Source organism: Talpa europaea (assembly GCF_964194135.1).
Source record: "Talpa europaea genome assembly, chromosome: 1".
In the NCBI taxonomy this organism is placed as follows: Eukaryota; Metazoa; Chordata; class Mammalia; order Eulipotyphla; family Talpidae; genus Talpa; species Talpa europaea.
In genome coordinates, this window is record NC_140073.1 from 13,458,802 (window position 1) to 13,486,717 (window position 27,916).

The 27,916-nt window shown below is 61.5% G+C and overlaps 3 protein-coding genes across 7 annotated transcripts; 2 read left to right on the forward strand and 1 right to left on the reverse strand.

Moving 5' to 3' along the window:
• Positions 1-142: 142 nt before the first annotated feature.
• On the forward strand, positions 143-6,846 carry LOC311176934 (peroxisomal membrane protein PEX16; the record flags this gene model as incomplete). Of its 3 annotated transcripts, none has more annotated exons than XM_084242575.1 (11): positions 143-366; positions 573-608; positions 1,408-1,484; positions 1,833-1,966; positions 2,101-2,201; positions 3,558-3,638; positions 3,760-3,912; positions 4,007-4,079; positions 4,162-4,281; positions 6,272-6,336; positions 6,788-6,846. In XM_084242575.1, the coding sequence occupies 11 exons, from the start codon at positions 255-257 to the stop codon at positions 6,844-6,846; spliced, it is 1,011 nt and encodes a 336-aa protein (XP_084098701.1). The 3 variants fall into 3 exon arrangements, with proteins under 3 accessions (XP_084098701.1, XP_084098699.1, XP_084098700.1); XM_084242573.1 differs by having other exon boundaries at positions 255-366; positions 573-625; positions 1,341-1,484; positions 2,080-2,201; XM_084242574.1 differs by having other exon boundaries at positions 255-366; positions 573-625; positions 1,374-1,484.
• A 2,921-nt stretch (positions 6,847-9,767) lies between these two features.
• FREY1 (Frey regulator of sperm-oocyte fusion 1) lies at positions 9,768-10,460 on the forward strand (the record flags this gene model as incomplete). Its single annotated transcript, XM_084236282.1, has 3 exons — positions 9,768-9,871; positions 10,068-10,141; positions 10,339-10,460. The coding sequence occupies 3 exons, from the start codon at positions 9,768-9,770 to the stop codon at positions 10,458-10,460; spliced, it is 300 nt and encodes a 99-aa protein (XP_084092408.1).
• A 677-nt stretch (positions 10,461-11,137) lies between these two features.
• On the reverse strand, positions 11,138-27,542 carry MAPK8IP1 (mitogen-activated protein kinase 8 interacting protein 1; the record flags this gene model as incomplete). 3 transcript variants are annotated; one of them, XM_084235666.1, is made up of 12 exons in its annotated part: positions 11,138-11,300; positions 11,575-11,673; positions 11,803-11,873; positions 11,971-12,087; positions 12,185-12,294; positions 12,449-12,621; positions 13,116-13,191; positions 13,378-14,190; positions 14,473-14,554; positions 15,928-16,230; positions 17,943-18,048; positions 27,442-27,542. In XM_084235666.1, the coding sequence occupies 12 exons, from the start codon at positions 27,540-27,542 to the stop codon at positions 11,228-11,230; spliced, it is 2,124 nt and encodes a 707-aa protein (XP_084091792.1). In that variant the 3' UTR covers positions 11,138-11,227. The 3 variants fall into 3 exon arrangements, with proteins under 3 accessions (XP_084091792.1, XP_084091794.1, XP_084091793.1); XM_084235668.1 differs by lacking the exon at positions 27,442-27,542 and adding an exon at positions 19,220-19,290 and having other exon boundaries at positions 15,928-16,158; XM_084235667.1 differs by lacking the exon at positions 27,442-27,542 and adding an exon at positions 19,220-19,290.
• Positions 27,543-27,916: the final 374 nt, after the last annotated feature.

Genomic DNA, 27,916 nt, shown 5'->3' on the forward strand with positions numbered 1-27,916 from the left:
GTGTTAACCAATGATCTGACGGGGAAGGGAGGGGCGGGATGAGGCCCGCAGTTGCTAAGCGCTACCGTAGTGGGAGGTGATTTAAGAGATGGGGTGAAGGGTGGTCCAGGGCCCTTACGTCACTGATTCGAGCCCGCGGAAGTTAAGCAGTGGGGAGGCGGGCCTGGGACAGGAAGCAGGAAGGAGGGCGCAGGAAGTGGGGCCCGCAGCCAGGCGTCCTGTCGGTCCGTGGGTCTGTCGGCCCCGAGGGCAGTATGGAGAAGCTGCGGCTCCTCAGTCTCCGCTACCAGGAGTACGTGACTCGTCACCCAGCCGCCACGGCCCAGCTGGAGACGGCAGTGCGGGGCCTCAGTTACCTCCTGGCAGGTGCCACCCTGACCTTTGACCCATTCCTTCGGATCTCTGACCTCTGAACTCATTAGCCCCCTTCCCTGCGGAGTCAGGTGGTGACCGCTGTGTCTCAGAAGTTCCTTCCAGCTTCCCATAGGGCGTAGGGAGGGGAGGTCCAGGGACCTGAAGCCGAAGGGCGAGGCAAACGCTCACCGACGCCTCCTTCTGTGCCTTCTCCCCAGGTCGCTTCGCGGAATCGCACGAGCTGTCAGAGTTGGGTGAGCCGCCCTGTGGGGTGGGTCGGGCCTGCTTGAACCCGGGAGAGCTTCCCCGAGGGCTGACTATCCTGTCTCACAGTCCTGGGCTTCCCGTTAGCTCACCCTCTGCCGAGATTGAGTGGGACAAAGTCCACCGTCCCTGTCCTGGGCCCTCCATGTCCTGATAATTTGGGGATCTTGACTGGCCAGGCGGCTGGGCTGGAGGCCTTTCCTACCTTTGCTCGGTTAATTCTCCCTACAGGTATATGAGGTGGGTACTGTTACTGTCCTAAGTGTCCAGTTAAGGGAGCAGAAGTTCAGTGAAGTTGGGGAACAGCCGCTGATGAGTTCCAGAACCAGAATTCAAATCCACATCTCCCAGGTTGCAGTATCCCCAGATTGTAACTGCTTCAGTAGTGCTTGCCCACTGAGAACAGAGGTGACAGTACTGGGAGGATAAGCTGGCAGAGTGTCAGGGAGTGGCTGCAGAGAGAACAAAAACCAGGATGTGGGACCACACATCTCTTGCTGTTTGGGCAAGAGTGGGCTGATCTGGGCAGCTGGACAGTCGTACTCCCCAGGGAGGCGGTCGCTACTTTGTCACTAAGATCAAACCATTTTTTCTTGTTCCACCTGCTCACTGGAGCTGATATTCGGGAATGTGGAGCTGAGGGAAAGTGGGCGGGGAGTTGGGCTGGTTCCCACATAATCTTTTGGAGCCTGAGCGCAGAAGGTGACAGGTAATCCCTGCAGCTCTGGGGAGAAGGTGAGAGGTGGAAAATGCAGAGCCAGACTTTCAAGTCTACACTCTACCCTTCAGTGTACTCTGCCTCCAACCTGCTTGTGCTGCTCAATGACGGCATCCTAAGGAAGGAGCTGCGAAAAAAGCTGCCCGTGGTAAGAGTTCTGCCAGGAGCTGAGGGTGGGCGGCCCGGAGGCTGGGAATGAAATAGTAAGAGTCAGCCCACATGTGCAGCCCATGTTACGGCCTTGGAGGATGAAACAGGTCACATCCACCTGCGCCTCAAGCCGTCTCATTAGGTGAAGTATTACAGTGTTTGTGTCCCCATCTCAGATTAGCTTCAGAGAGGTAGAGGAACCTGTCCCCAGTCACCTACTTTTAGTGATGGAGTCTCCATTCTTAGCCTTTGAAAGTGGAAAGTCTGCATCTCATCAGAGGTTCCCCCTACGGAGAAGGCCTGAGTCTAGGGGAAACCCTGACCTCTTGGCCTGGGGTTCTTGCAGTCGCTGTCCCAGCAGAAGCTGCTGACATGGCTGAGTGTGCTGGAGTGTGTGGAGGTGTTCATGGAGATGGGGGCTGCCAAGGTGTGGGGCGAAGTGGGCCGTTGGCTCATTATCGCCCTCATCCAGCTGGCCAAGTATGTGGGGATTGTGGAGGGCAGGCCCTGGGAGGGTTAACTGTGGGCAGCTGTGCTGATGGTATTCAGCAAGGCACTCTTGACCCGCTGCCGGCTGGCCCCACCACGTTCAGCCCTTCCATACCCCAACCCAGGGCTGTACTGCGGATGTTCCTGCTGATCTGGTTCAAGGCTGGCCTCCAGACCTCACCCCCCATCGTCCCGCTGGACAGGGAGGCCCAGGCACAGCCCCCGGGTAAGCTGCTTCCCTGCTTCAGTGGAGTGGGGCATGGGACTGATTTGTGGATTTCAGCTGACATGAATATAGTTTGCTTGTTTGTGGAGCACAGCTTTCCTCAGCAACACATTTTGTTCCCATCACCCTATACTTTAATAGAAGAAAGATTAGGTTAGGAACAGGATCAGAATTTGGACTTAAGACTTTTTTTTTTAAAGATTTATTTATTTATGCATACAAGAGCTGGGGTGCAGGCCAGAGATGAGGGGAGGGTTGAGAGGATTCACCGGAGACAGAGTGGGGAGCAGAACAGGCAGACTGACTAAAATACACTGCTGAGGGGAGCAGCGGGCGAGACAGGAGAGGTCTGCTTCGCCTTGTGGGTTGCTCCCTGGCCGGCTGGGGATCAAATTCGTGCTGCAGGGGCTGCGGACTGCTTCATAGTATGGTGCTTAACCCCTTGTGCCACCAGGGAGGCCCTGGACTTAAGACTTTTGATGACAGAGTCCTGAGGACGAGGGGACAGAGCCGCAGCAGCTGCAGTTCTGCCATTCTCGACTGTGGGTCTGGTTCTGTGTCAGTAGCCAGAGCCTCAGGAGATGGGGCACCTCCAGTCCTTTGGTCTGCCCCTACAGGGCTTTGTGCCCACCACCTGTTGGCCCCTGGGCTGCACTCATAGTGCTCTCCTGACCTTGATGGGGGCGGTTCTTTATTTTTCCTCCTAGTCATGTTGAAAGCAAATGACTGAGAAGATGCAGCACCCTCTGGGCTCTTGTCCCCATAGATGTTGCTGGGCTGGTCCCTCTCACCCTGCCTTGCTCCAGTCCCTGAGAAGTTGGAGTCTTTTTTTCTTTTTTAAGACTTACTTTATTTAGTTATGCATACAAGAGCTGGGGTGTAGGTCAGAGGTAAGGAGGGTGAGAGGATTCACCAGAGACAGAATGGGGAGCAGAACAGGCAGATCTACTGAAATACACTGCTGAGGGGAGCAGTGGGTGTGACAGGAGAGGTCTGCTGTGCCATGTGGGTCACCTCCCAGGCCGGGGATGGAACTCGTGCTGCAGTGGCTGCTGATAGCTTCATAGTGCTGAGACTTAACCCCTTGCGCCACCATAGAGGCCCAAAGGTGAAGTTTTGGCTGGCTTATCTGTTACAAGTGATGCTGACCTTTCCCAGGGATCAGGGAGGGTTACAGAATGCTCCCCACGGTGGGCAGGGGCTCCACAGACCCTGGCTGCAGTGTCCTTAGCTCAACTGCTACATTAGTACAAACCTGTCCATTCACCCCTTAGCCTGTGAGCGTTCTAGGCACGTGTTCTTTGCAGGCTCTACTGGAAGTCTCTCCCTCTGACAGTGTGGCTTTTCCCCTGCTAGATGGTGACAACAGCTCTGGCAGCCAGGAGCAGTCATATGTGGGAAAGCGGTCTAACCGAGTCGTGCGAACCCTCCAGAATAGTAAGTATGGGTGTAACTGGGGTCAGTTCTGGGGTCAGCATGGACCTGAGGGCCTAGTTTTGGCCTCCTTCCTCCAATTGGGCCTGATCCTGGCTTGCTCATCTGCTCCCCTGTGTTCTAGCCCCATCCCTGCACTCAAGGCACTGGGGAGCCCCCCAGCAGCGGGAGGGATGGAAGCATCAGCACCAGGAGGAGCTGAGTGTCACCCCCACCCCACTGGGACTGCAGGAGACCATCGCTGAGTCCTTGCATATTGCCCGGCCCCTGCTGCACTGTATCCTTAGCGTGGGCCTGGCGCTACAGGCGGGATGACGGGAGCAGGCGGGTGGGCCACATGTTGGAGATATCCTTGACACCTTGGCCGTCAGTGCTTAGTCTGGGCCTATGGGGTCAGAGGTCGTGGGCACCCTGGCTCCTGTCTGGCGTCGTGGATGTGACCAGGTAAGCTGGGGCCTGCCTGGGGACTGCAGTCCCTCCGCGGCCACTGTGCTGCTGGCCTGACCTCGTCTCCATCTCCCCCCAGCTTGAGTCTTCTGAGTGACAGGAAGAACCTGAATCGGAGGGAGCAGCTGGAGTTGCGGCGGCGGACCATCCAGCTGCTCTACTACCTGCTGCGCTCCCCGTTCTACGACCGCTTCTCTGAGTAAGGACTCTGCTGGCCCGACGAGTGGCGAGGCCCACCTTCATTGAGGCCAGGGGCAGGGGAAGCAGGGACTTTCCACAACCTCAGTTTGGGTCTTCTCTTCCTCACTCCCCCATCTGGGTTCATCAAGCACCCACCCATGTGTGCATTCCCGGGGTGCAGTCACTCCCTCATTTATCAGATGCCAGCCCAGCCCTGCCCTGAGAACTCCTGAGCTGTCATCCTGTGTGGGCAGGAGCCAAAGTAGTTCTCGACAGGAGACGCACCAAGGATGGGGTCACGGGGACCGTGGTGGTGTGGGATTCCGCCCAGCTTCCTGTGAAGTAGTTTGGATTATCTCAACCTCTCACAGGTGGCACAGGACAATCAAAGAAGCTGGGTGTGTTTTTTTTTTTTTTTTTAAGATTTATTTCTTTATGCATATAAGAGCTGGGGTACAGGCCAGAGATGCAGGGGTAGGAGGGTGAGAGGATCCCCCAGAGACAGAGTGGGGAACAGAATAGGCAGACTGCAACACACTGCTGAGGGGAGCAGCGGGTGAGACAGGAGAGGTCTGCTGTGCCATGTGGGTTGCTCCCTGGCCCACCGGGGATTGAAACTCAGGCTAAAGAGGCTGCGGATTGCTTCATAGTGTGGTGCTTAACCCCTCGAGCCACCGGGGAAGCCCCGAAGCTGGGTGGTTTAAACAAAGCCACATGGTGATCAGTGGCAGAGCCAGATCCCACATGTGTTTGCTCTTGGCCTGTCCCTTCCCAGTCCCCACTATCACCTGTGGAGTCCAGGCTCCCAGCCTCTGCCAGACACAGAGACCTACTGGGGCAAGTGGGGGTGGGCTGGGGGCCATGCCTCCCAAAGGCCTGCCAGGGTGACTGCAGTGATTCTGAGATCTGAGGAGGGGTCCTGTCCAGCGAGTGGGGGTGCACACAGCTTCAAGGCTCCGAGGATCCTCTCTGTCTAGGCCTGAATAAACACGCTGCCTAAAGACCGCAGTAGTCACCGGAATCACACTTGACACTAGGATCACTCTGCCAGGTGTTTTTTCGAGACGATAGGAAACAAGGTTATAGCATATTTTGCATCACCCTAGTAAAAATACCTTCACCTGGCAGTGCCTATTCCAGGTGCTTTAGAAAGCTCATAGGTACTAAAGTCAAGTCCTCTCCCATGCTCTAGAGCAGCCGTGCTGGAGACTCACGCACCGCGTGACCGCCTGAACGGATCACATGCACTTGGCTGCCAGCCTAGACTTTGGCTCTCCCTCCTGCTCACCTGCCTAGCACCCTCAGAGCCGTGGCCCTGGCTGAGAAGGGTCTAGAAGTCTGTCAGAGAAATTCCTTGTTTCCCCAATGAAAGGGAGTGGGGCTGCCAAGGGGCTCCTGGTGCAGTCTGGGGAGCGGGCAGTCTTTCCTGTTTTTTATTGCCAGAACTAGTGGAGCTCCTGGGGCCAGACTGCTCTCAGTTGTGTGGCTTTGGGGCAGTCATTGAACCCCTGTGCGCTCCATGTGCTCATCTATAAAATAGGGACGTCAGAGTACCTGCTGCGGGGTTGCCGCAGGCGCTGAATCACTCAGTGCATACAGTGGTGCCTACTATGTAGTAAACGCTTAATGCCCCATCTTCATATTTCTGTTATCATCACCTCAGCCCAGGTTCTGTGGGAAACCCCATTCTCTTAAAAAGCCAGGCCTTGGTCCTTGCCTCTTCCTCTGAGTCAAAAGTATTCTCAGACCGTCCCCTTCTGGGCCCTCAGCTGCTCTTAACATTGGTTATGGGGCTTCTGCCAGTCTGGGGGCTGAGCTCTCCTCCCCTCCGGGCCCTCCAGAAGCTCTCCAGAGCCTGGCCGGGAGCAGCAGGCCCAGGGTGTGCCAGCACGCGTGTCCTGCTGTGCCGTGTCTGTCCTCGCTCCAGTCCCTTTGGGTCTTCCGGGAGGCCATTAGTCAGGTGGCCAGAGGAGCCCCACTCAGCCTGCTTCCTGTTTGTTACCTTGCAGAGCCAGAATCCTCTTCCTGCTCCAGCTGCTGGCCAACCACGTCCCGGGCATTGGCCTGGTTGCGAGTAAGCATGGGACTGGGTTATGCTGACCACGGTCACGTATTTCCCGTGTGGCGACGCCACCTCCCTGTGTGTCTGCTTGCCATGGGGTTCTTGGCACCATGGGGAGGGGGGCTTGGAGGCGAAGCGGGGTGGGCGTGGGCCGAGCTGGCGGAGAGCTTCGGGGGTGGAGGGGTGTCAGCCTTTTTCCTGCCTCACTGGGCTGGGGCTGTCCACATCTGCAGCTGGACACGCGTGTGGCTTCTCTGAGCCTGAGCGCCGTTGTCTGCAAATGGGGACAAAGACGGCCACCGCCGCTGCTGTCCCCCCCCCACCCCGGGCGGGGGCTCGAGAGGCAGCCGGCTCCGGGACCCGCGGTCTTCGGCCAGCAGTAGCCGAGCGGAGCCCTGGGTCGAGCAGAGCGAGCCTGGTCTGGCCCTCGGCACTGAACTCGGTCCTTTCACTCTCTTTCCAGGACCGCTCATGGATTACTTGCCCACTTGGCAGAAAATTTATTTCTACAGTTGGGGTTGACCGTCGTCCCGGGGGTGGGGCACAGGGAGGGGCAAGGTGGCATGCTCCACTGTGGTGGGCAGGGCGTGTGTCGCCCCTTCAGTCCCCTGGGCCCCTCTCTCTTAATAAAACTGACTTTGGCAGTGTCCATGCCTGTGACCTCTCCGTGCTCACTGCCCAGGGTGCCGGGCGCTCCTCCCTTGCCAGGCCTGGTGCACAGCCCCGGTCACCAGAGCTCCCCTGACGCCTGCCAGCTGTGACGACACCCTCTGGTGATGGCGCCTCTGCAGCTGTGCCTCGTCACTGGAAGCTCCGCTAGGACTGGGACCCATCTTCCTCAGCACAGAAAGCCGGGGTTGACCCTCATGGAGCATGGGGTGCTCCTGCCGTGGCAACAGGGGGTAACTGCTGCTTCATCGGTCCCGTGACTGAACCCAGGCCCTGGGTAGCCGCTGCTCCTCAGCTGGTGACTTGCGGCCGCAGCTGTGCTCTGCTCCTTCTGCAGGGCCTGTTGCTTTGGCCCGGGACTCTCTTGGGTGGAGCCTGGTGAATGGAGGGGGAGGTGGGGGTGCTGTGTGCCATGGTACCTCAAGCCCTAAACCTAAGAGTAAAGGCTTTTCTCCCATTGGGAAGGACTCAGGTATCAGCCACCGTGAGGCCAACACCCAGGGGGTGTTGAAGGCTATGGAGCCTGAGGGGCTCTGGGAGAAAACTGGTGCAGGTTTGGGGGGCATAAGGTGAGCTAGCCCCCTTATTCTCTGTGCCAGTTCCTCGGTGGCCAAGTCTGCCGAGAGCCAGGCAGGGGGATGGGGCCTCACGAGGAGCTCAGACTGGCCACAGGCTGACCTTTCTCCCTGGTCTTCTCCCTCCTCAGCCCCTGCCCTGCACGCTCTGCTCTGAACAGGCCGCGCTCCTGCTGAGCTGCCAGCTTGGCGGCAGACCTAGTGAGTTGTGAGAAGGCACGGTCTACAGCAGCGCCCACTGGGCCTCGCCTCCCAGGCTCCCAAGGGCCTCCCCGGTACTGCTTCCCCAGCGTGTCTAAGAAGCCCACCCAGGGCCTTGGCTGGGTGGTGGAGGTTCCGAAAGTTGGGGCGGTCACAGCTTCCGGTGAGTCTAGCACATGCGGGGCACCTGCCCTGCTGCTGTGTTCCAGGTGTTCAGAAAGGAGCGGGGCACCATTGCTTCCCCCAGGCTCTCACTGGTCAGTGGAGGTGTGTGAATCCATGCAGTGCATTGGGCCTGGGAAACAGGGAGTCGTAAGTGGGGGTGGGGGCTGGGCTGCGCTCACTGGCAGCTGGGGAGGGGCTCTATGGGGGGTGCTTTCGTGCTTTTTTTACTGGGAAAACACCATGTTTCCGATGGGAGAGGGGGCTGTGTGCAAACAACAGCATGCGAGCGTCACGGTGTGACACCACTGCCAGGGCACCTTGTCACTTGGGCAGAAGGGAGCTGACTCAGGGCAGAGGGAATGAGGTTGGAGGGGAAGGTCAGGGCCAAGACGAACAGGCCATCACACGCCAGCCAGGCAAGAACCCGGGCCTGCCTATGGGGGGGGACCTGCTTCAAACCTCTCCCCCCACCCCCATCGCCTGGTGGAGAGTGGGCTGGTGGGCAGAGATGGAGAACGGGGGCAGCAATGTTGCCAAAGGAGATTGCAGTGGGGAGCAGAGGGGCAAGTAATGGTAATGCAGGGGGTCCAGGGAGGCTCAGGTGTAACCTGACCTGGCCAGGGGCATCTCAGAGGCAAGGAACTTCGAAGGATCAAGTTTGCAGTTTGAGGGGCCAGAACACCCACTCCCCTGCAGGGATGAACCTTGGTGGGGACGGGATGCTAAGGCAGGTTTGTGGGCGTTGGGCATGTCTGGGAACTAGCAAGACGGGTGACAGGTGGAGCGTTAGTGTGTGGGCTTATAGCTCAGCGGACCAGTCAGCCTCAGGTGAGTGGGACCAAGAGCCCAGGTTTGGAGATGAGGGCCATCCCTCTCCGGGCCTTGGGGGCCTGGAGGTAAAGGACAGTTAAAGGACAGGGTAAGCCCAGGTCTGCTGTCCTAGAACAGCCGTATTTCTGAAGGGCAGACTTGGCTGGCACACAAAGCAAGGCTCCTGCAGCTTGCCTCAGGCCTGTGAAGAGACTGTCCCCGGCATACTCTCACATTGCATTTATTCATTCAACATTTCTCAGCACCCACCAGGTCCTCGGGGCTGGAGATCCTGCAGTGAACCAACCAGTCATGCCCTGGGAAGTGTACACTTAGGGCAGCAGGTCCCAGGCTTTGCCACCTCACTTGAAATTCCTCTTTCCATCTTGGGGGTGGCCGGGTCTGTGGAGCCCCTGGGCTAGGTAGGTTATTTTAAGTTTCAGGGAGCAAAATGGGGAAATCCCTGAGACACCTCCCCCCTAGTGGAATCTGAGTGGGCTGGGGCTGTGACTGATCTGGGCTCTTCAGCCAGCAGGACCTTCCTGGGACTGCTGGAGGAGGGTAGAGGTGGCAGGGGGTGGGGGGGAGGAGGAGGCCGAGTGGGAACTGCTGGGGCTCTGGGGATTCGGTGACCAACACTCCTAGGGCTTACTGTGTGCCAGACCTTGCGCACATTATGTATGTACCTTATGGCACAGGTGAGGAAACTGAGGACAGCGTAAGGGACATGTCCGCCTAGCAAGAGTCCAGGTCAGTCAGCATTTCAGCTGAGCCCTGACTCCAAAGGTCTGTGCCCTTTAACCCTTGGGTGACACTAAAGAGAGACGAGGTTGGGCACCTGTTGGCCGACTTGAGTAGAACAAACAAAAAACAAACCTCAGGGAGGTTTCTGGCCTAGCCAGGAGCAGGTGTGTGGCTGAGCCCTGGAACTATGCCCTTTGTGAGGTGGCCTGAGAGTTGGCATCAGGTTCCGGTGTTCTGTGAGGGGGAGGGGCAGACAGAAGTCAGGGACTTGAGCAGGAGATGGTTCTCACCATGCTGGGGGCTCTGTGCCCCAGGGCTAGGCTGAACCTCTTTGTTCTCTACATGGTTCTGGCGGCTGCAATCCTCCACCCCCAGCCGCTGAGGTGATTCCTAGGGGACAGAGGGCTGGGGATCCGCAAGACTAGGGGGCCTGGAAAGTGGGAGGACTCTGCCGGGCCACCCCTTCTCTCTCCAGAGTAGAGGCTGGCCCTTTACCCTGGGTGTCGGGCCTGGTTCCTCCCTTCACAGGGAGATGGTAGTGGTGGGGCCCATGGCTCAGGACCCCAACATCTCCCACAGGGCTCAACGATCTGTTCCGGAGGAATTTTCAGCCCCCCTGGAACTCTCACAGCCACTTTCTGGCCTGGTGGATGGTAATATCTCCTCCTCCCTCCCCTCCCCTCCCCACTCCTGTCGGCCCTGGGCCCTCCCTGTGATGGAGACAGGCCCCAGGGGAGGGTACCCAGCTCCAGCCTCAGGCTTCTCACCCCAAACAGCATTTTCCCAGGGGTGTCTAACAAATTCCAAACCCCTTTCTCCTTCCCACCCACACTCTCTCCTTTCTCTTTAGATTATGGGGTCCGACCCAAGCACCCATGGCCACGAGGGCCTCGGCCCCTCCTCTCCCAGGCCCAGCAGCGCAAGCGGGACGGGCCGGACATGGCTGAGTATTACTACGACACGCAGCTGTGACGGGAACCCCTTATAAAGCTATTCTGTGCAGCAAAGGCCTAGGCTTTGTGGGGTGGGAGCGAGCGGGCGTGGGAGGGGCTCCAAGCAGAGACACCCACTGCGGTCCAGACAGGAAATGGCACTTTAATAGTTGTGGCCAAGGTGGGAGCAGCCCAGAGGCCCCAGCTGGCCCGGAAGATACCTTTTCCTGCCTGGGAGGGCCCCACAGCTCACTCCCCCTCCAGTGAGGCCCCCCATTTGCCAGGGGCCAGCATGCTGGTAAGGCAGGTGTGGAGGTCACCCAAATGACAGCTGAGAACAGGGACGGGGCCTTCACCTGCTGCGGCTCTCTTGCTGCCGAGTCCTCGGAGGTGGCTGGACTTAGCCTGAGCTCAGGACCAGGGGTTGGGAGTCGGGGGCGAGGGGGTGGGGTGGGCATCCACAGGCGGCGTGGGCTTCAAGGCAGGAGCCGGTAGCCAGAGAGCCAGAGGCCCGGGATGGGGCAGACAACTGCTCCTAGGACGGGTAGCCTTCCCTGTCGGAGGCTCACACCCCACTAGCCCGCCCCTTCCCAATCCCCGGGCAGCCGGCTTTCTCCATAGATGAATCTAATCCCATATATTACAGTAAACTGCATGTGCCTCTCCCCGTAACCCCCACCCCCCCTCGGCCAGTGGCCCCCACTTCCCCATCCTCTGGCGGCGCGTGTCCTCCGCGAGCAGCGCCTCTCCTGTCAGCAGCCAGCTGTCCTGGCACCGGCCCGCGCCCAGGGGCGAAGGCGGCAGCCGCTACTCCAGGTAGATGTCTTCTGTGGGGCAGGTGTACTCCACGAACTGCTTGTAGAACTGCTGGAACGCTCTCCTAGGGGGCAGGTAGGTGCCGGTGACGGGGAGGAATGTGAGCTCCACCCGAGGTTTCCAAATTGGGGTTTGGGAGGGCGCCTGGGGGGCTCCCAGTTCCCTCTGTCCAAGCTGCTGCTGCCGACTCGCAGCCTCTCTCCAGGGCCCTGCATGGTGATGTGAGCGCCTTGGGGAGGCCTGGGGGAGGACACTGAGCCCGAGGAGTGTGCTCTGAGCCTGAGGTCACTGGGGCTTGCTCGCGGGGGACGCTGGGCAGGATATACACATGTACGTACCCCACAGATTCTGCCAGGGCTTTGGTGGATTCTTCAGACACAAAGACATGGCAGGCAAACCGGTGGTCAGCGGGGTGCTTGGTGATGAACCCAAAGTACCTGGGGAAGCCAGCAGCCTGTGAGTGGGACTGGCTCAGACCCTCCAGGCACACTCGAGGACCCACACCCTCCATCATGGCGCCAGATGACCCCCCACCACCACCTTGACCTCTGTCCCGTCCCGCTTACTTGTTGTTCTTTGGATGGTATCCGCAGAAAGAGATGTTTTTTAACTGGAAAAAGTGGCTACATTTATTCCCCTAGAGGAGGGAGAAGAGAGAAAGAGGGTTCCGTCAGCCTGCAGGAGGCGACCCGGGCGGGAGGGCTGGCGGGAGAGCCGGGGGCCAGGGCCGTCACCTTGGCCTCCTGGGAGTCTTCAGCCTTGACGCCTATCTTCACGCCCCGCACGCTGATCTCCAGCACACAGCTGGAGGGCGGGTTAAAGTGCACGGTGAGCCGGCGGGTGGTGGCAATCTGTAGTGAGGGACAGGAGCGTCAGGTGCTGGGAGTCCCTTTTCCAGAGAGACAGCAGGAGCTGGGCCCCGAGGCCAGGGGAGCAGGGAGCAGGTACCTTTTGCATAGCAGCACAGAGGACGTCATTGCCCTTGTGGTAGGGAACCTGGACTGAGCCCAGGAACTTCACCCGGAACTGGTCCACCCAATCACTGTTTTTGGTCAGGGCTGGAAAATAAGTGCGACGTGAGCAGTGGCAGGGCCGGCGGAAGGTGCCACATCTGCACACATCCCAGCCTCCCTCCCCATTCACCTGGCAGCAAGACAGGACGCGACAGAGGTGGGGGCCTGGTGGCACCAGATAGGGGCAAGGGAGTCCTACCTGCCATGTGATCAGGCTCCTTGGTGACCTCGATGGCATAGTAGGCAGGAAAGATGCCCCGGACACCTGTGCGCATATTGTAGGCCTCATACCAGTAGTCCTCCGCCTGCAGCTCCACCAGCAGAGGATCATCCACTTCCAGCTCCAGTTCATCTTCGTGTCGAGGCACAAACCTGTCCCCGACAAAGAGCACATAAGGAATCCATCGCCAAGGCCGCTCAGCCAGGCCTCACCTGGCCCCCTGCTCCGGGGTCAGAGAGCTACGTCAGCATCACTAGTTGAATAAACATTTGCAAAGCATCCTGTGTGCCTGTTGCATGCTAGTTCCTGGGGGAAGCTGAGCTCATTCCGACATGGATCTGCCACGAGGAATTCACAGGCCAAGAGAGGGTGATAGAACTGAGTGGTCACGGAAAGTGAGCCCTTGGACGTGGCTGGGGCGCGGGCTCTGTGCTGCTCAGGCAGCATCTGCTGGGAAGCCGCCTGGCTCCTGCAGCACAGCAAAGCCGCGCGGCATGGAAACCAGCCACTCCACCGGCCTCTGAGGTCTCGGAGGGTGGACACTGTCTCTCTGGGGCCGAGTAGATGCATGAACGCCCGAGGTTGGGGGGGCCAGTTTAGGCTGTGAGGCCCAGAGCCCAGGCCTGGCCCGGCCGGGTGTTCTTACCTGAATATGGCCCGGTGGGTCTGCTCCTGCTCCTCCCCATTGATGACACAGGAGAAGAGGCCGAAGGACTCTGCACCTGTAGGGGAGGGGGACGGGCTGGAGAAGGAGGGTCCCAGCTCTGGTTGAGGTTTGGGGGCGGGTGACAGTGCTCGTTCCTAATGCCTTGGGCCAGATGGGCCTGAGGCCACCCCCCCCCCCCAGAAACACCCTCATTTCGGCACTCCCCAGCCAGGTCTCCCCACGCTCCCTGCTCTGGACTCACTAGAGGAGCGAGAACGGCCACTCATGAAGACGTTCAGGAACTTCTTGGAGAAGTGGACGTCGGGTTCGTCAGGCGTAGAGTCCTCGGACAGGCAGGCGGAGGGCCGAGGTCGGGGGGCCTCCTCATATTCCTCCCCGATGGCCGACTCATAGGGCGAGGAGGCGGAGGCACAGTTGTCGTAGACAGTGGCCGAGTCACTCTCGTCGCTGTAGTCTCCGAAGCAGGGCCGCAGGCTCACCAGCTCCAGCTGTGCGTGCTCATCCACCACCAGCGTGTACTTGACCGAGTCGTAGGACAAGGCGCTGGTGTCCGAGCTCAGTGAAGCCCGTGGAGGTGGCGGCGGCTCCCCCAGGCTCCCCCGCCACCCTCCGCCTGGCGGCTCAACCCGCTCTGGGGACGACAAGCAGTCAAAGCCCTCGTCCTCTTCACTGATGGAGGGGTGGGGCCGCCCCGCCGTTGAGGGGTAGGCAGCAGGGTCTGGATCTGAGCTGACTGACATCCGGCTCTCAGCTGGCGGCAGGAAGGCGGAAGCGGGCTCCGCGGGGTCTGGGGGCCGCTGCACCGGCGTCAGGTAGATCTCCTCAGTGGCCTCTAGCCGCACGTCCGCCTGGTAGTGGATGCGGTCTCGATGCGGGTGACCCCGACCGCCGGGTGGGACAGCAGGGGGGCCGCTGGGAGGTGCCATCTGGGTGGCGGCACTGCGGCGGCAAGGGCTGTCGGTGGAGGTGCCTCGATCCTTGGTGGGGGCGGGGCTGCTCTGGGGTGGCAATTCATCGCTCAGGCAGATGTGTTCATGTGGCGGTGTCTGCTCCCCTGGAGAAGAGGCAGGTCAGTGGGGGAGGCAGGTACTCTCCCCTGCCTCCCAGGCTACCCTCCGCTTAGCATGGTCACATGGAAACTGAGACCAAGCACTCCTGCAGCAGGCCCTTGGAGGCCCTGGGGCCATCCTCTCATGCCACAGTTGCCCATTCATGGGCAGGCTCAAGGCCACAGGCACCTCTAATTGATAAGCTGCAGACTGCTGGGTTTGCTGTCGCAGTAAGGACTGAGTCAGGGCAAGTGGAGATCCAGGTGAGGAAAAGGGTCCTCACTCACCTGTCTTCAGGGGCGAGGACGATCGAGACACCCGATCCTGCCAACTGTGCTTCTTGCCCAGAGAGTTATTATTCAGTGTGTCCTGTGTAAGGAACAAAGGGCTCTTGTGACAAAGGCGGTCAGCAGTGCCCGGCACAGGGAGGTCCTGGCCCTGCCCCCATCAGGCCATCCCTAGGCCATTTGCTGCACCCACCCCACTTGCCAAGGGCCTCACCCCCAGGGCTACTCTGGTGTGGGCAGGAGGGGGGGCAGGTCACAGGACTCCCATCCGGGCGCACTGGCCGACTCTCAGGGAGATGCTCCTATCAACCTCAACAAAGGTGGTGGAGACCCGTGTGTGCGGTGGCAAGTGAGGGGAGCAGCAGGAGCTGTCTGGGGACAGACCAGACTCCTGGTCCCAGACACCGAGGGCTGACATGTAAGACGCTCCGTTCCAACCCCAGCCGCATGGAGCTTAGGAAGCTAGGGCCTAGGGAAGGGACAGGGACATTCTGGGAGAGCCTCAGAAGAGCGGAAGGGTCTTCCCAGCAACTGGCCTGGGGGACTGGGATGAATCATCCAAATGACAAATCCACACCGTGCCCCCCACCCCCCGCAGCACATGACTGAGGAATGACAGATACAGCTGTCAGCAGCCCTCCTTCCTGGGCTGCGCGCTCCCCAGTCAGCCCCCCGGACCCCCTCTATAATGCCTCCACACAAGGCTCCTCACGCACAATACAGTCCCCCTCCCCTGGGAACACCCTCACTCTCATGAGTTTGGCAGCCAAAACCCATTCCAGAGGATCCTGGGAAAGGGACCAAACCTTTCCCTGCAGCCCCTGCACCATCCGCCAACAGCCCCACCTCCCGGAGCTGCTCTTCACCTCTCCCGGCTGGGCTGGAAGCCAAAGGGCCCCAGCCGCCTCTCCCCCACCCTATTCAACCCTCCTTGGCATCCAGCCACCCAGCCCAGGGGCCCTGAGCCCCCAACCCAGTCGGGCAGCTCCACCTCCCATTTCTGTCCCTGCCTTCTGGGAATTCCCAGCTGCCCGCATTTCCAACTGGCTGCTGCCCCTGAGCTCCCCATCCCCACATCTCCACCATTTCCTAAGGCCTGCCCGCGCCGGGACGACTTCGATGCTCTTCCACCAGCAACCCCACACCCCGAGGGGAAAGCTGCCAGACGCCCCGGGCTCCACAGCCTTCCGACGCCTTCCAGGGCCTCCCAGACCTCCCCATGCCCTGCTGCTCTCCGCACCCGATCCTGCCTCCGCGCTCCTGAGCCCCTCCCCGCCCCCGGCCCCTCCGCCCAGGCCCCGCTCCCCCGGGACCGACGCCGCCGACCTCCAGGCCGCCTCCCGCGGGACGCCGCGCCCCCGCCGCACCCCTCCCGCGGGCCTCCGCCCGCGCCGCCCCGCGGCCCTGCCCCCGGGCGCCGCCCCTTCGGCCGCGCCCCCGCCGCTCGCGCCTCACCTGAGACCGCGGCACCTGCGGGAAGAGGTTGAGGGTGGTCGGCCGCTTGGGGCGGTACGTGTCCCCGCCGCCCTGGCCCTGGCCCTGGCCCTGGCCGCGGGGCGCCGACTCCTGGCGGGGCTCGGCCTCGGGCGGCACGGCTCCCGGCCGGCGCGCCGCGCGCTCCTCCTCGTCGTCCTCCTCGTCGTCCTCGGCGCCGGGAGTGTCCCCGGCCGCGTCGATCAGGTCCATCTGCAGCATCTCGGCCTGCAGCCGGCTGCCCGCGCCGCCGCCGCCCCCAGACAGCAGCCCGGCGCGCGGGGGCTGCGCGGCGCAGACGGAGGCGCGTCAGGGGGCGGGGCCGCGCGGGGCGGGGCCTCGCAGGGAGGGGCGGGGCCTAGCCCGCCGGCACCGCCCCCCGCCCGGGCGAGTCCATTCCGCGGCCGCGTGCGGGGGAGAAGGGAGCGGTCGGGGGGCCGGCGAGACGCGGCCCGCGAGACGGGGCCCGCCCCCTCCCGCCCCCTGCGGGGCAGCGCGCGTCCGAGACAGTCCCCACCGCCTCCTGCTCGCGCTCCCCCCCTCTCCGGACTCTGTGTGCCCTCCCGTTCCCTCGGCAACGGGCGATGACCTCACTCGGGCTGTAAGCGGAGTACAGAGTGAGGTCACCGCTGTTGCCATGGGGACGCAGGGTCGCCCAGGAGTTCGGGTCCCACAGGGAGGGAGGCGGGGGCAGTATTTGATGGGAGCCAAGAGGAAAACTAGGAAAACAGCCTCGGCCAGGCGAGAGCTGCGGCCTGCGGGAAGGCCGCGGGGCGGAAGACCGGGAAGAGGGGTGCTGGGGGGCGGGGGGGGGCACCTGCACAAGAAAGTGGCACCCCGTCCTCCCCGCCACAGACAGAAGTTCCTCCCTCTGGCCAGCCTCACCTTGACAGGTCCCGCTCTGCCACTAGGCCCTGGCCCCGGGCAGGGCTGACCCTGTGGGGAGCGCGTGTGGGAAAGTCCCCCACAGCTGGTCTAAGGCCCCCCGCTGCCTCGCCCGGCTGGGAGCAGCAGCCCGAGGGCCTGCGTGCTGCGGGAGAGCGCGGTGTGGGAGCCAGGAACAGGTGTATGACCTTAGAGAAGCTGCGTCAGGATCCAGTCAGTGGCTCCTGGAGCCGACCCTCCCTGGCCTGGCTAGAGGGTGAGGGGTAGAAACATTGGGGGGTTATTTCGCCCCTTGGCGCCCCCTTGCCTGGCAGAGTTTATAGAATCTCCGTGGGGGGCGGGGCAGGGTGTCAACACAGACAGGCGACACCCCAACTCATGGTGCAGCTTTCCTTTGCGAACCCTTCTCCAGTCACCACATCTGCTTGGGCCGCCCACCCCCCTGGGGGAGGGAACTGGCCCCGTGTTTGCCTTCCACTTCCAGGCTAGGGTTTCCTCTCCTCCTGTTCTGAGAACACAAGGGGTGGGGGGACCCTCACCTAGCCCAGGCTTTCCAGATGCCAAGGGCCTCCTGGACGACTCAGAAATCTGGGGCTAGGAGAGAGTCCAAAGCAGCAGCAATGCTGGGTTAGCCCTTCGGGGCGGTCTTCAGGACTGCGGGCTCAAGGGCCGGGGAGGCTGCATGGCTTGGTGCAATGGCTGGCGGGAGGCCTTGGCTTTTTCTCCTGCCCCAGAGCACTGCAGAGTCCACTAGACTCCACCCTGCTCTGCCTCAGGCCCTCTGCCAAGGCCGCTCCCTCGGATTCAGGGTAGCCCTGAGTCTTCCCTTAACTCTAGCCCCTAATTGCTACTGCCCCAGATCTCAAGACCTCTTGCCCTCGCCCTTCCTGTGGCAGGCTGAAGGAGCTGCCTCCCACCCTAGGCCCTGGCCCAAAAATTTTTTTAATTCCTAATTGAGCACTGAAGATGTGCCAAGTATTATATTGGATGCTTCCTGTACGTTATCTTATTTAATCAGGCCCTGAAAGCCCTTTATAAATAGGAGGACGACCTCACTCTGACCCTACCCATCCTGCCACCCAAGTGGGGGCTCCAGGGGACTCCCCCCTTACCCGTAAGGACAGGGTATCTTTGCACTGCAGGCTGATGCCACACTCATCGGTGATCTCTGAGAGGTCTTCATCCTCAAACTCCTCCAGGCTGATGTCGTGGGTGAGCCTGGTGGGACAGGAAGCCAAAGTTACAACCCAGGGGGATTGCTTGGCCCACTGATGTCACCTCTTCCAAAGGGCAGCCCCTTGAAGGCAGATCACAGTTCCTAGAGGATGAAACTTGGGGTCCACCAGTACCTACGCAAGGGATAACTAACAGGCAGGGAGAGAATTTTGGGTCCATGCCAAAGGACAGTCCTCCTAAGGTGGCAGTGGAACAGGAGGCTCCAGGTTCCTCCAGTGCCACCGGCTGGGAGCTGTCCACCTTGCTGCCAACCAGGAGGCAGTGCCTAGAAGGCCAGCTGGTCAGAGCCTCAGCTCTGCCAGGGAAATGTCTCCCCTGGTCAAGGCAGGTGCCAAGGCTGCTTCACCCCGGAGAATACAGAGTGGAGAAGAGACTCCAAGGGCTGCCTAGCTCAGGGGGGAGCTGCCTGTGCAATTCCTGCAGCGAGGAGGAAGAAGGCTGGCAGCAGCCCCTCCCCGGCCTCCAGGGAGGGCTCCCAGTCCCCAGTCCCACCCACCCAGAAATCCTCGTAAGTCCTGGAAGCAAGTGAAGAGAGAGCTGGTGTCCATGTGGGCAGTTTCTGCAGCTTCAAGCAGAGACTCGCCTCCCTCCCTTCCACGCTCTTGTCTCCTCTCTTCACCCGCAGAGCCTTGCCAGCATGTGCATCGGGGCAGGAGGCTGCACCTGGGGTCAGGGAAGGCCCCGGGCTGGGTGTGGAGGTGTCTCGAACTCTGGAGGGAGGCCAGCGCGTTTAGCGCAGAGCTCGGCGGGCTCTCCTGGAGCCCTGTCCCCCCAGGCCGGTCCTGGGCCCCAGCCCCGCATGCAGGGCTGTGCCAGTCACTGCGGTGCCTGAGTGCCCCCCGCACCTGCTCGTCCCCAGCCCCGGGTGCTCGGCCGGGTTTGGTGTGGGTGGGCCACTTGGGAGAATTCTGTGGGAGAAGTTGGGGGGAATTCTGAGCCTTTCCCCAAATAAGACCAGGAGACTGAAGCCCAGAGTAAGACCCATTGGTTCAAGGTCACCCAGGAGAGGTGACCGCCCAGCCCCCAGGGAAACCAAGCAGGCCCACGCCCCTGCCTCGTCCCCTCCATCAGACCCAGCAGACACCCAAAGCTCAATGGCGCTGTCCCCTCCCAAGCTCCCCCCGGCCCCACCAGCCCCCACAGCCCTACCCACCAGCGCTCCCACTGATCCTCCAACCAGCTGTCATTGTCTGGGCTTGAATCCATCTTCAGCACCAGCTGCATGGAGAGCCCTGCCCGGCTGGGGGGCTGCTGGGCCCCAGGGCCGCCCTCTCATGCCCAGAAGAGTGGGGGGGCCAGGGCTCAGGGCAGGGCTGAGGCCTCTGGCCTGCACCTCCTGGGCCTGCCTTTCTGCGTCCTGCCCGCTGCAGGAGCCCGGGCAGCTCATTAAAAATAGATGGTCCAGGAATGGAGGCTGCGACTGCCGACCCAGGCCCCAGCCTCGGCTCCTGCCGGCCCAGCCCTGAGCTGCAGGCAGCTTCCTCCCCCAGCCCGCTCGGCTGCCGCTGCTGCCGCTGTCAGTGCCGCCTCCCACGCGGAATCAGGTTACAGCAATCGATGCCTTGCTCCACCTGCCCTTCCAATGCCCCTGTCGGGGGCCAGGGTGGTCCCTCTCCCTGCCCAGGCTTGTAAACAGATGGCAGAAATCTGGGGTGTTTCCCCCCCCCAAAAGCCAGCCCCTGATCTGCTTTAAAGGGCCAGCAGCATACTCAGGGTGCCTGGTGGCAAGATGTGGGGGGCTTGGGAAATCCTCCATGAAAGGATGCCCCACCTGCACGGCTCCCAGCGGGACCCTGACCCCACATCAGGGGGCCCGGACGGTGCAGGCAGTGCTGCCTTGGTCAGTCTGGCCGCCCCCTATCACCTGTCTGGGTGCAGGACAGGACCCTGCCCCTCCCTGGGCTCCATCCTTCAAGACTAGGAAGAGCCTGTGGGTGCAGGAGGTGGCACAGTCCAGCCAAGGGCAGTCCAGTGGGTGGACCCCTCGGGCAGGGCAGGAGGGACAGCCTGGGGGGTGCGAAGCTGCAGACCCCAGCGGGAACTGAAAGAGGGGTTCTGGCCAGGGCAAGGGACTGGGGAATGAGGTGCTCCTTAGCAGCTCGAGAGGGAGGCGAGGTACCTTCAGGTTTCCAGGGCCGGCGGAGGGTGTAGTGCGGCAGTGGGGGTAGGCTGGGAGGAGGGCAGAGCCCTGATGCCAGAGCAGCCTGCTCAGTCTGGCTAATGTAAGTAGCATCTCCGGTGCTGAGACAACCCCGAGGCTGGCACAGGGTATATGGTCAAGGCACATGCTGCCTGGACAGTCACAGACCAGGCAGTCTGGAGACGCAGCCAGCACTGGGGAGGCCCAGAGGTGCCCGAAGACACCCCCTGCTCTGTTGGTGACCCCCGGGCACATCTGAGACTCCTCTTCCCCACTGCCCAGCCCTGATCCAGCTCCTGTGGTCCTACACCTCCCCCTGGCCTGCTCGCCTCGGTCTCCCCATGCCTGTCACTCTACCCACTACCACTACCAGGCAAAGCTGCCCCAAATACCACTATTCCTTTTGCCTCCCCACCTCAAATCCCCCCAAGTTTCTCTGCTAGCAGCCACCTCCTTGGCCTGGCATTCAAGTTCCCCAGTGCCACGTGTGACCCTCCCTCTGTACCTGCCTCCCCAGGCATGGAGGCTTCCCTTGGATGGAGCACTTGTCAGGCTCTCAACCCATGCTGAAGCCCTCTCCTCCAGGAAGTCCTCCTGGCAACACCCACTGGTCCTGTCATCCCCTCGCTTGGGGTTGGTGTCACCATCTGTGCAGCTAGAAAGCGGTTCGCTAGGGCAGGCAGGCCCAGGCCTCTGTCAGACCCCCCCAGGCTGCTCCAAAGGCGGGTGGAGCTCGCAGCCCCTAGCCGCTCCCAGTGAGTGATGGTTACAGACCCCTCCCTTCCAGGTGGTCTTGCAGCAGGGGCACTGCGTGCCGCATGCGAGATGCTACTCAAAGGGAGAAGCTTGAGCTTCCACCGACTCCCTGGAAAACAGCTGTTGGGGGCAGGCCTGGAGCATCTGGCTGGAGCTGTGCTGGGGGCACCTCAGCATCCCCTGATGTTCCCACTGGGTCAGCAGCTCCGGGGCACGGGTGGGCGAGGAACAGCTGTGTCACTCTTCACAGATGCAGAAACTGAGGTTCGCTGGGCAGTGGTGGAAAGAGCCTGGGCTGGGAGGGGGTCCGAGGCCTGCACTTGATCCCCAGCTCCAACCGGTGGGTTAAGGAATCTCCCTGTCTTACTTCACGGGTGTCTCGAAAGTGGCAGGAGGGAGAACGGGCACCCGATGAGCCCAGAGGCAGCAGGCCTGAGAACAAATACCGACACCTTCGCCTGGGGAGTGGCCGCTCCCTCCCGAGCTGCTGGGCCCTGGCCACCGGCTGCCTCACCGTCTCCACGCATCTCCCCTAGTCCTCACCGCCACCCAGGGAGAGGGTTTCCTTTTGCCCCTTCTACAGATGGGGAACACTAAGGCTCGGAGACAAGGCACCGCAGGGCCTCGCATATTAAATGGGGCCACCCTTCCTTGCCCACCCTCCTCAAGGGTGCTGGCTGTGGACCGCGGTGCGGTGCGGAGGCCACCACCAAGGGCCAGTGGGATGGGCTGGCACGGAGTCCCTCGGCGAGTCACTCCCGGACCCTGCCTTGCTTCCTCCCTCCACACCCTGGCGTCCTGGCCTCCCAGCCAAAGCCCAGGCCACCCGCCCTGGAGAGAGGCTAGATGGGCTCTGCGGGCCTCCAGGTTCAGGGAAGGGGCGTGAGGAAGGAGGCGGGAGGGAAGTGATGGCCGCAGGAGGGTGGAGAGGGAGGAAGGAAGCTGAGCGCCTGGAACCGCCTCAAACTGAAAGGCAACCTGCCACAGCGGCACCCCTGGAGGCCTGGAGGCGAGAGCAGCGCCCCTTCAGAAGCCAATCGGATGCACTCCCCAAAGGTGAGGTGGCTCCTGAGGTCGCATCCACAGGTCGTGGGACACTCTGGCGTTTGGTATCTCCAGAACCCCTGGCCTTTGGGGTGCGGAGATCTTTGGGGTCGGTCTATATACGAGCTTCCTCTCCCTGCACTACTTCTTCTCCTTCAGGGGCCCAGTGGACTCCCCGGTGTCTCTGCAAGTGCCAACTTCCAGGCCCCCACCTGCCCTGGGCTCCTACATGAACAAACATGCCTCTGGCCTCCTGATGTTTATCTCCGGGCCTTCCCCAGTCACAGCTCCCCGTTTTCTCCTTCCCCCTCCAGCAATCCTTTCTCCTTTGCTGCTTCGGCCCAGTGGTAGGCTGGGTTAGAAGTGCACGCAGCAGACTTCCCCAGTCTCGCCCGCTGCTCCCCTCAGCAGTGTACTTCAGGCCACCTGCCTGCTCTGCTTCCCACTCTGTCTCTGGTGAATGCTCTCACCCCCCCGCACCTCTGGCCTGCACCCCAGTTCTTGTATGCATAAAAAAAAATCTTAAAAAAAAGTGAATGCAGGGCCTCCCCGGTGGCGCAGCGGTTGAGGGCTGGGTTGCGAAGCTGTCCGCAGCCTCTGCGGCGCAGGTTCGATCCCCGGCTGCTGCCCGGCCACCGGAGGAGGGTCCCACATGGCGCGCAGACCTCTCCTGCCGCCCGCTGCTCCCCTCAGCAGTGTACTTCGGTCCCTCTGCCTGCTCTGCTCCCCGCTCTGGCTCTGGTGAATTCTCTCACCCTCCCGTGCTTCTGACTGTACCCAGTGCCTGTATAAATAAATAAATAAATCTTAAAAAAAAAAAAAAGTGAATGCAAAGGAAGGCTTAAATGGTGAAGCGTGGAGGTTTTAGCTGAGCAAGGCCAACTCTGCGCCAGGCGTATGCTGTCCAAGGGCCATTCTTGAATCTTTCCATTCCTGCCTGTGCTGAGGGAGGTCGGGATGCCAGCGGAGTGACCTTGGGTCCTGATCATGCTGCCCCCTGAGGCCCTCTGGCAACAGAGCACCTGTGGTTTCAGGGTCCAGCCTGTCTCTGCCACGCTCTGTGTGCCGAGCAAAGAGCTGGCTCCCTACTTCCGCTCTGGATCCCCGCTACAAGCCATTTTCCACTGGGCAACCCAGACCAATGTTTGCGATGCAAATCTGATCTTTCCAGCTTCCACAGCTCAAAATCCATGAATAGCTTCCCCTGGCCCTCAGGGAAAGGAACCAACCCTCTCACCTGTGGCCTGCAGGCTCAGCAGGCCCTCCCCTTCTCCCCAGCCCCTGCTTCCTGCTCACTGCCTTCCTCAGCAGCAGTCTCACCTCAGCAAAGCCTTCACCCATCTCCCCAGCCAGGCCAAACACCCCAGCTATTGGCTCTCTTAGTCCCTCTGCTGGGTAGTTCCCAGATCACTGATTTTACCCTTGGTTCTGGGACCAGTGTGGGCTCCCCTCAGAGGCAGCTGGTCCACCAGGGTGGCATCAAGTCTTTCAACCAACATGTGGGATGCTAACAGTAACTTAATAAACGGTACTGAACGAACGAACCACCAGTGTCCCCAGATATTTCTAGATTTCCCCTTGGAAATCTTTAAGTCAGTTCCCCCTTTCAAGTCAACTTCCTGGCACCCCATCTGTATCAGTCTGGGGTAGAGTGTGGAGGCCTCTGGGAAGGTGGTGCTGGCTGAAATGGGGGGGGGTGAAGCCCCAGCTTCATTCCTCAGAACCCTCTCTCTGGCCCACTCCCAGTTCCAGGTGGGACAGTTCCAGCCAGTCCCAGGACTAAGGTCAAGTTGGGTTTGTTCTTCTGGTCTGGAATTCTCTTCCCAGCTATGTCCACACTGGGGTGATCTCCAGGGCAAAACTATCCAACCCCAGAAGCAATTTCCCGGGGACCACCCTACCTGGGGTGATAATGTGTCTGAATTTTTTAATGCCTTGGTGCTAATCTGCAGCAAATGGAGCTTGGGAGCCAGCGGTTGAGCTGCGGGAAACTCCCCAGAGGAAAGAGTTCCACGTGTGGGAAAACCTTTACACAAGGATGTGTGGGAAAAACCTTTACACACAAGCGTGTGTTCTACTCATAAAAGCAAACAACTCAAAGACAACCAAAGGGCCAGTCTCAGGGGGAGGGTTAGAATGCAGGTGTCCAGCGGCCGGGGTGGCCTGCAGTCTTGTGGGCGAGCACTGTGAAGCCTCAGTATTCATGTGGAAAACGACAACCCATATAATGAGCAAAAAGGCAGAACGCGTGAGCTCGTGGCGTCACACGGTGAATCAGAAGTGTTAGGAAGAAACACTGACATGGACTCGGTGTGGGAGGTGGTGGCATGGGGAGGGCCTTCTACCCTGCTCTCCAGGACAGATTTTGTATACCGGGTCATGAGCTCAGCCCCCTCATAGAGCTACTTCCTGAGGGTATGACTCTTTACACTTGTTCTAATCTATGCACAGATCCTGAATGTTGTTGGTGCTAAATAAAAGCTCATTAGAAGCACCGGCTGAAAGAGGCACTGGAAGCTCCCCGAGAGGACCACCGGCATCACCAGGGCCAGAACCAGTCCAGGGCTCTCCCTTTACAGGGGTGGCTCTGAAATTAGACTGGGTTTGAGCCCCAGCTCTGCCACTCCCCAAGCTCTTTCTGCCTCATTTGCTTCATCTGCAACTCAGGGAGAAGATAAGCCTCTCGCTATGGTTTGGGGGTGCCGAGTGCTCCTGCGGGGAGTGCTCAGAGCAGCGCCTGCTTGTTTCCTCTGGCCATACTCACAGGGCTCTGCGACCCAGGAGGTCGGCACCCAACACCACCCTCCAATAACAAACCAGTAAGGCATCAGTGAGCACCTACTTTGTGGGGGCATCAGGGACAGCAAAATTTAGGTATTGACTCCTTGTGCCTTCTGGAAGCTGGCAGTGGTACTCCTCTGTTCCCCCAACATCACATCATCCTAACAACAATAAAACCAGCCATGGGCCTCCCCGGTGGCGCAGTGGGTTGAGCGTAGCGCTGTGAAACTGTCCACAGCCTCTGAAGCGCAGGTTCCATTCCCGGCCGGCCAGGGAGATTCCCACATGGCACAGCAGACCTCTCCTGTCTCACCTGCTGCTCCCCTCAGCAGTGCTTTCAGTCCATCTGCCTATTTTGCTCCCCATTCTGTCTCTGGTGAATCTTCTCACCCTCCTGCACCTCTGGCCTGTACCCCAGCTATTACAGAAATAAAAAATAAATCTTTAAAACTTAAAAACAAAACCAGCCCTGCATGAATGCAGCTCTTGACAGCCCTTGAAGCACTCAACTGTATGGCCTCATTGGAGTCTCACGACAGCCCTAGACAGGGGCCACGCCAGCAGCGCCGGGCAGTGACAGGCTCTGGGAGCTAAGTGCGCAGTCTTGGGGCACACAGCTAAGAAGGCCCAGCCAGGATGCAAACCGAGGTCAGTTGGCCCCCCGAGAGCCACAAGAGAGCAGTAACCACTGGGGGTTAAACTGAGGCCGGACAAGGAAAGGGCAGCAGGCACTGCTGGGGTAGGAGGGGCAGGTCAGGCCACGTGGGGCCCAAGACACTGTCCCTCATTATTCCCAGAGTTGGCCTTGTCACCACATGGTGTCCTGGAGGGCCAGCCCACGCTTGGTGTACTGCCACGCTCGCCCACCTGGACGCACTCACTGGCTGGTGTCCACGTCTTAACTCCTCACTACAGCGCCCATGACATGCTGTGTGCCAAGGGGGTGAGCAGGACAGAGAACATGCTTCCTGGGACCAGGAAAGTGGGGGGCAGGGGGCGGGCGGAGGCGAAACTGACCTCTCACCAGAGGCCCAGCCTGGAGGTAAAGGATTTAACACGACTGGGTTCCAGTCAAGCCTTGGTCTCTGACTTCCTTGGAGTCTTCAGGGGAGCCAACCTGCCTCCCTGAATCTCAGTCTCCTCACCCAGAAAATGGGCAGAGCAATACCCACTCCCAGGGTGGTTATGAGGCCAGCACTGGGAAAACGCTCTGACCAGTAACCAGCTGCAAAAATGCCCACTCGCATGGAGGGCTGACACACTTGTTGCGTGCCACCTCGATGGGCATAATCTCATTTTCAGGCAGGAATCAATATTAATTAGTTCATTTAACAGACACGACTCAGGACAAAAACCCAGCCAGGTGGTGCAGCTAGAAAGGGGTGGAGTCTAATTTGAACCCAGGTGTCTGGGGCAGGGGGCCTCATGGGAGGGAGGCTGCACATGTCATGCCCAGTGAGGAGCTCCGTGGACGGGTACCCCAGGGGGTCAGAGGCGCTAATCACTAAGGCCCTGGGCCTCCAGCCTCAGGCTTGGCCTCCTCCAACTGGCCCCCTCCTCTGGTCCTCCTGGCTCAGAGCAGGGCCTCTGGGGAGGTTTCTGGTCCTTATGATGCCATTAGACATCCCCAGGGTCCCCAGGGTCCTGGCCCACCTGAGGGCCAGGGAGCCAGCAACCCCTTGGCCAGAGGGGCTGGCAGCAGAGCCCAGCTGGGGCCTGTTGGGGCGGGGGCCCCGGGAGAGGGGAGGGCCCCGGCTCAAGAGAGGGAAACAATGGGGTATGCCCAGGTCTCCTTCTCTTGGGCTCAGGAGCAACCAACCCCTCCTCTTTCTTCTCCCCAACTGGGGCGAGGATTGTGGGGGAAGGAAATCCTTCTCCCACCCCAACCCCTCCAGCATCCACTGTCCCTGTCTTTGAAATCCACCTCCTACCTGCCACCCACCGGACGGGGCAGGCGCGGGGCGATGGGGGAGCTGGGCCAGGGTCCTGCGCCCCTGCCCTGGCAGGAGCACCCGCTGCCACCGTCCCTGGCGTCGGAACCAAAGCCCCCTCCCGCCCCCAGGCCTAGGATTTCCCACTTGAGGCTGCACCTTCTGCACCAGCGCACACCTGACCAGGTCAGTGCTTGGCCAGGTCCTGGCCATGCTGGGTGCGCGAGGGGGTCGGAGCAGGGGGGAGGCGGAATCAGGCCGGGCCGAAGGAGGGGCTCGGACTCCCCGCCAGCTCCAGGCGGCGGCTGCCCCAAGGACTGGGCCCTTCAGGGCCCCCCAACCTGTTCCCATCTCTACTCCGGCCTCGCGCTGGGCACTGGCAAAGCCCAGCCGCGGCCTCCTCCGGGGTCTCAGCCCAGGTCCCGGGCCCCACCACAGCCCCAAAGTGGGGGAGAAGGCGCTGCAGCCCCCCACCCCCCGCCCATTCCAGCTCAGGTCCCCCAGCCCGGGGCGCGGAATGGCGGGGCCGGCTGCACCCCGAGATGCTGCGGCTCCCGGAGCGGACTCGAGGCCGAGGGGGCCCCGGGGGACTCTGCGGGGAGAGCCCCCCCAGCCTCGCCGCCTCTCGCGACCCCGCCAGGCGCGCGCGGAGCGGGGGGGGGCGGGGAGCCCGGGGGGCCCCGTCCCGGCCGCAGGGTGGGGCGCTCGGCCGGGGAGTCTCACCTGAAATTGGGCGGCGACGCGATGTGCAGCCCCAGAAACGGGGAGGCGGCGGGCGGGGACGCGGCCCCCCCGCCCAGGCCGCCGCTCTCTCGCTCCGCCATTCCCGGGCGCAGCCCTGGCCATCCGGGCGGAGGCGGCGCGGCGGCGGGAGGGGCGGGGGCGCGGCGAGGGGCCGCGGCGGAGCGGGGCGCGGGCGGGCGGGGCGGCGCGGCGGGCGCACCTGCGCAGGGCCGGGCGCGCGGCGGGACTGGCGAGAGCGCCCCGCGCGCCCCCGGCCCGCTCGGGGTCCCGCGCGCCCCGCCCCGCCCCGCCCCGCCCCGCCGGCCCCGCCCCGCCGGCCCCGCCCCGGCTCTCTCCGCGGTGCTGAAGCCGAGGCCCCGGGTGGCGACCGGCCCCGCCCTACACCCCACAGGGCCGTCTCCGCCCCTCCCCCTCCGCTGTCCCCCCCTCCTCACGCCCCCCCACGCCCCCCTCC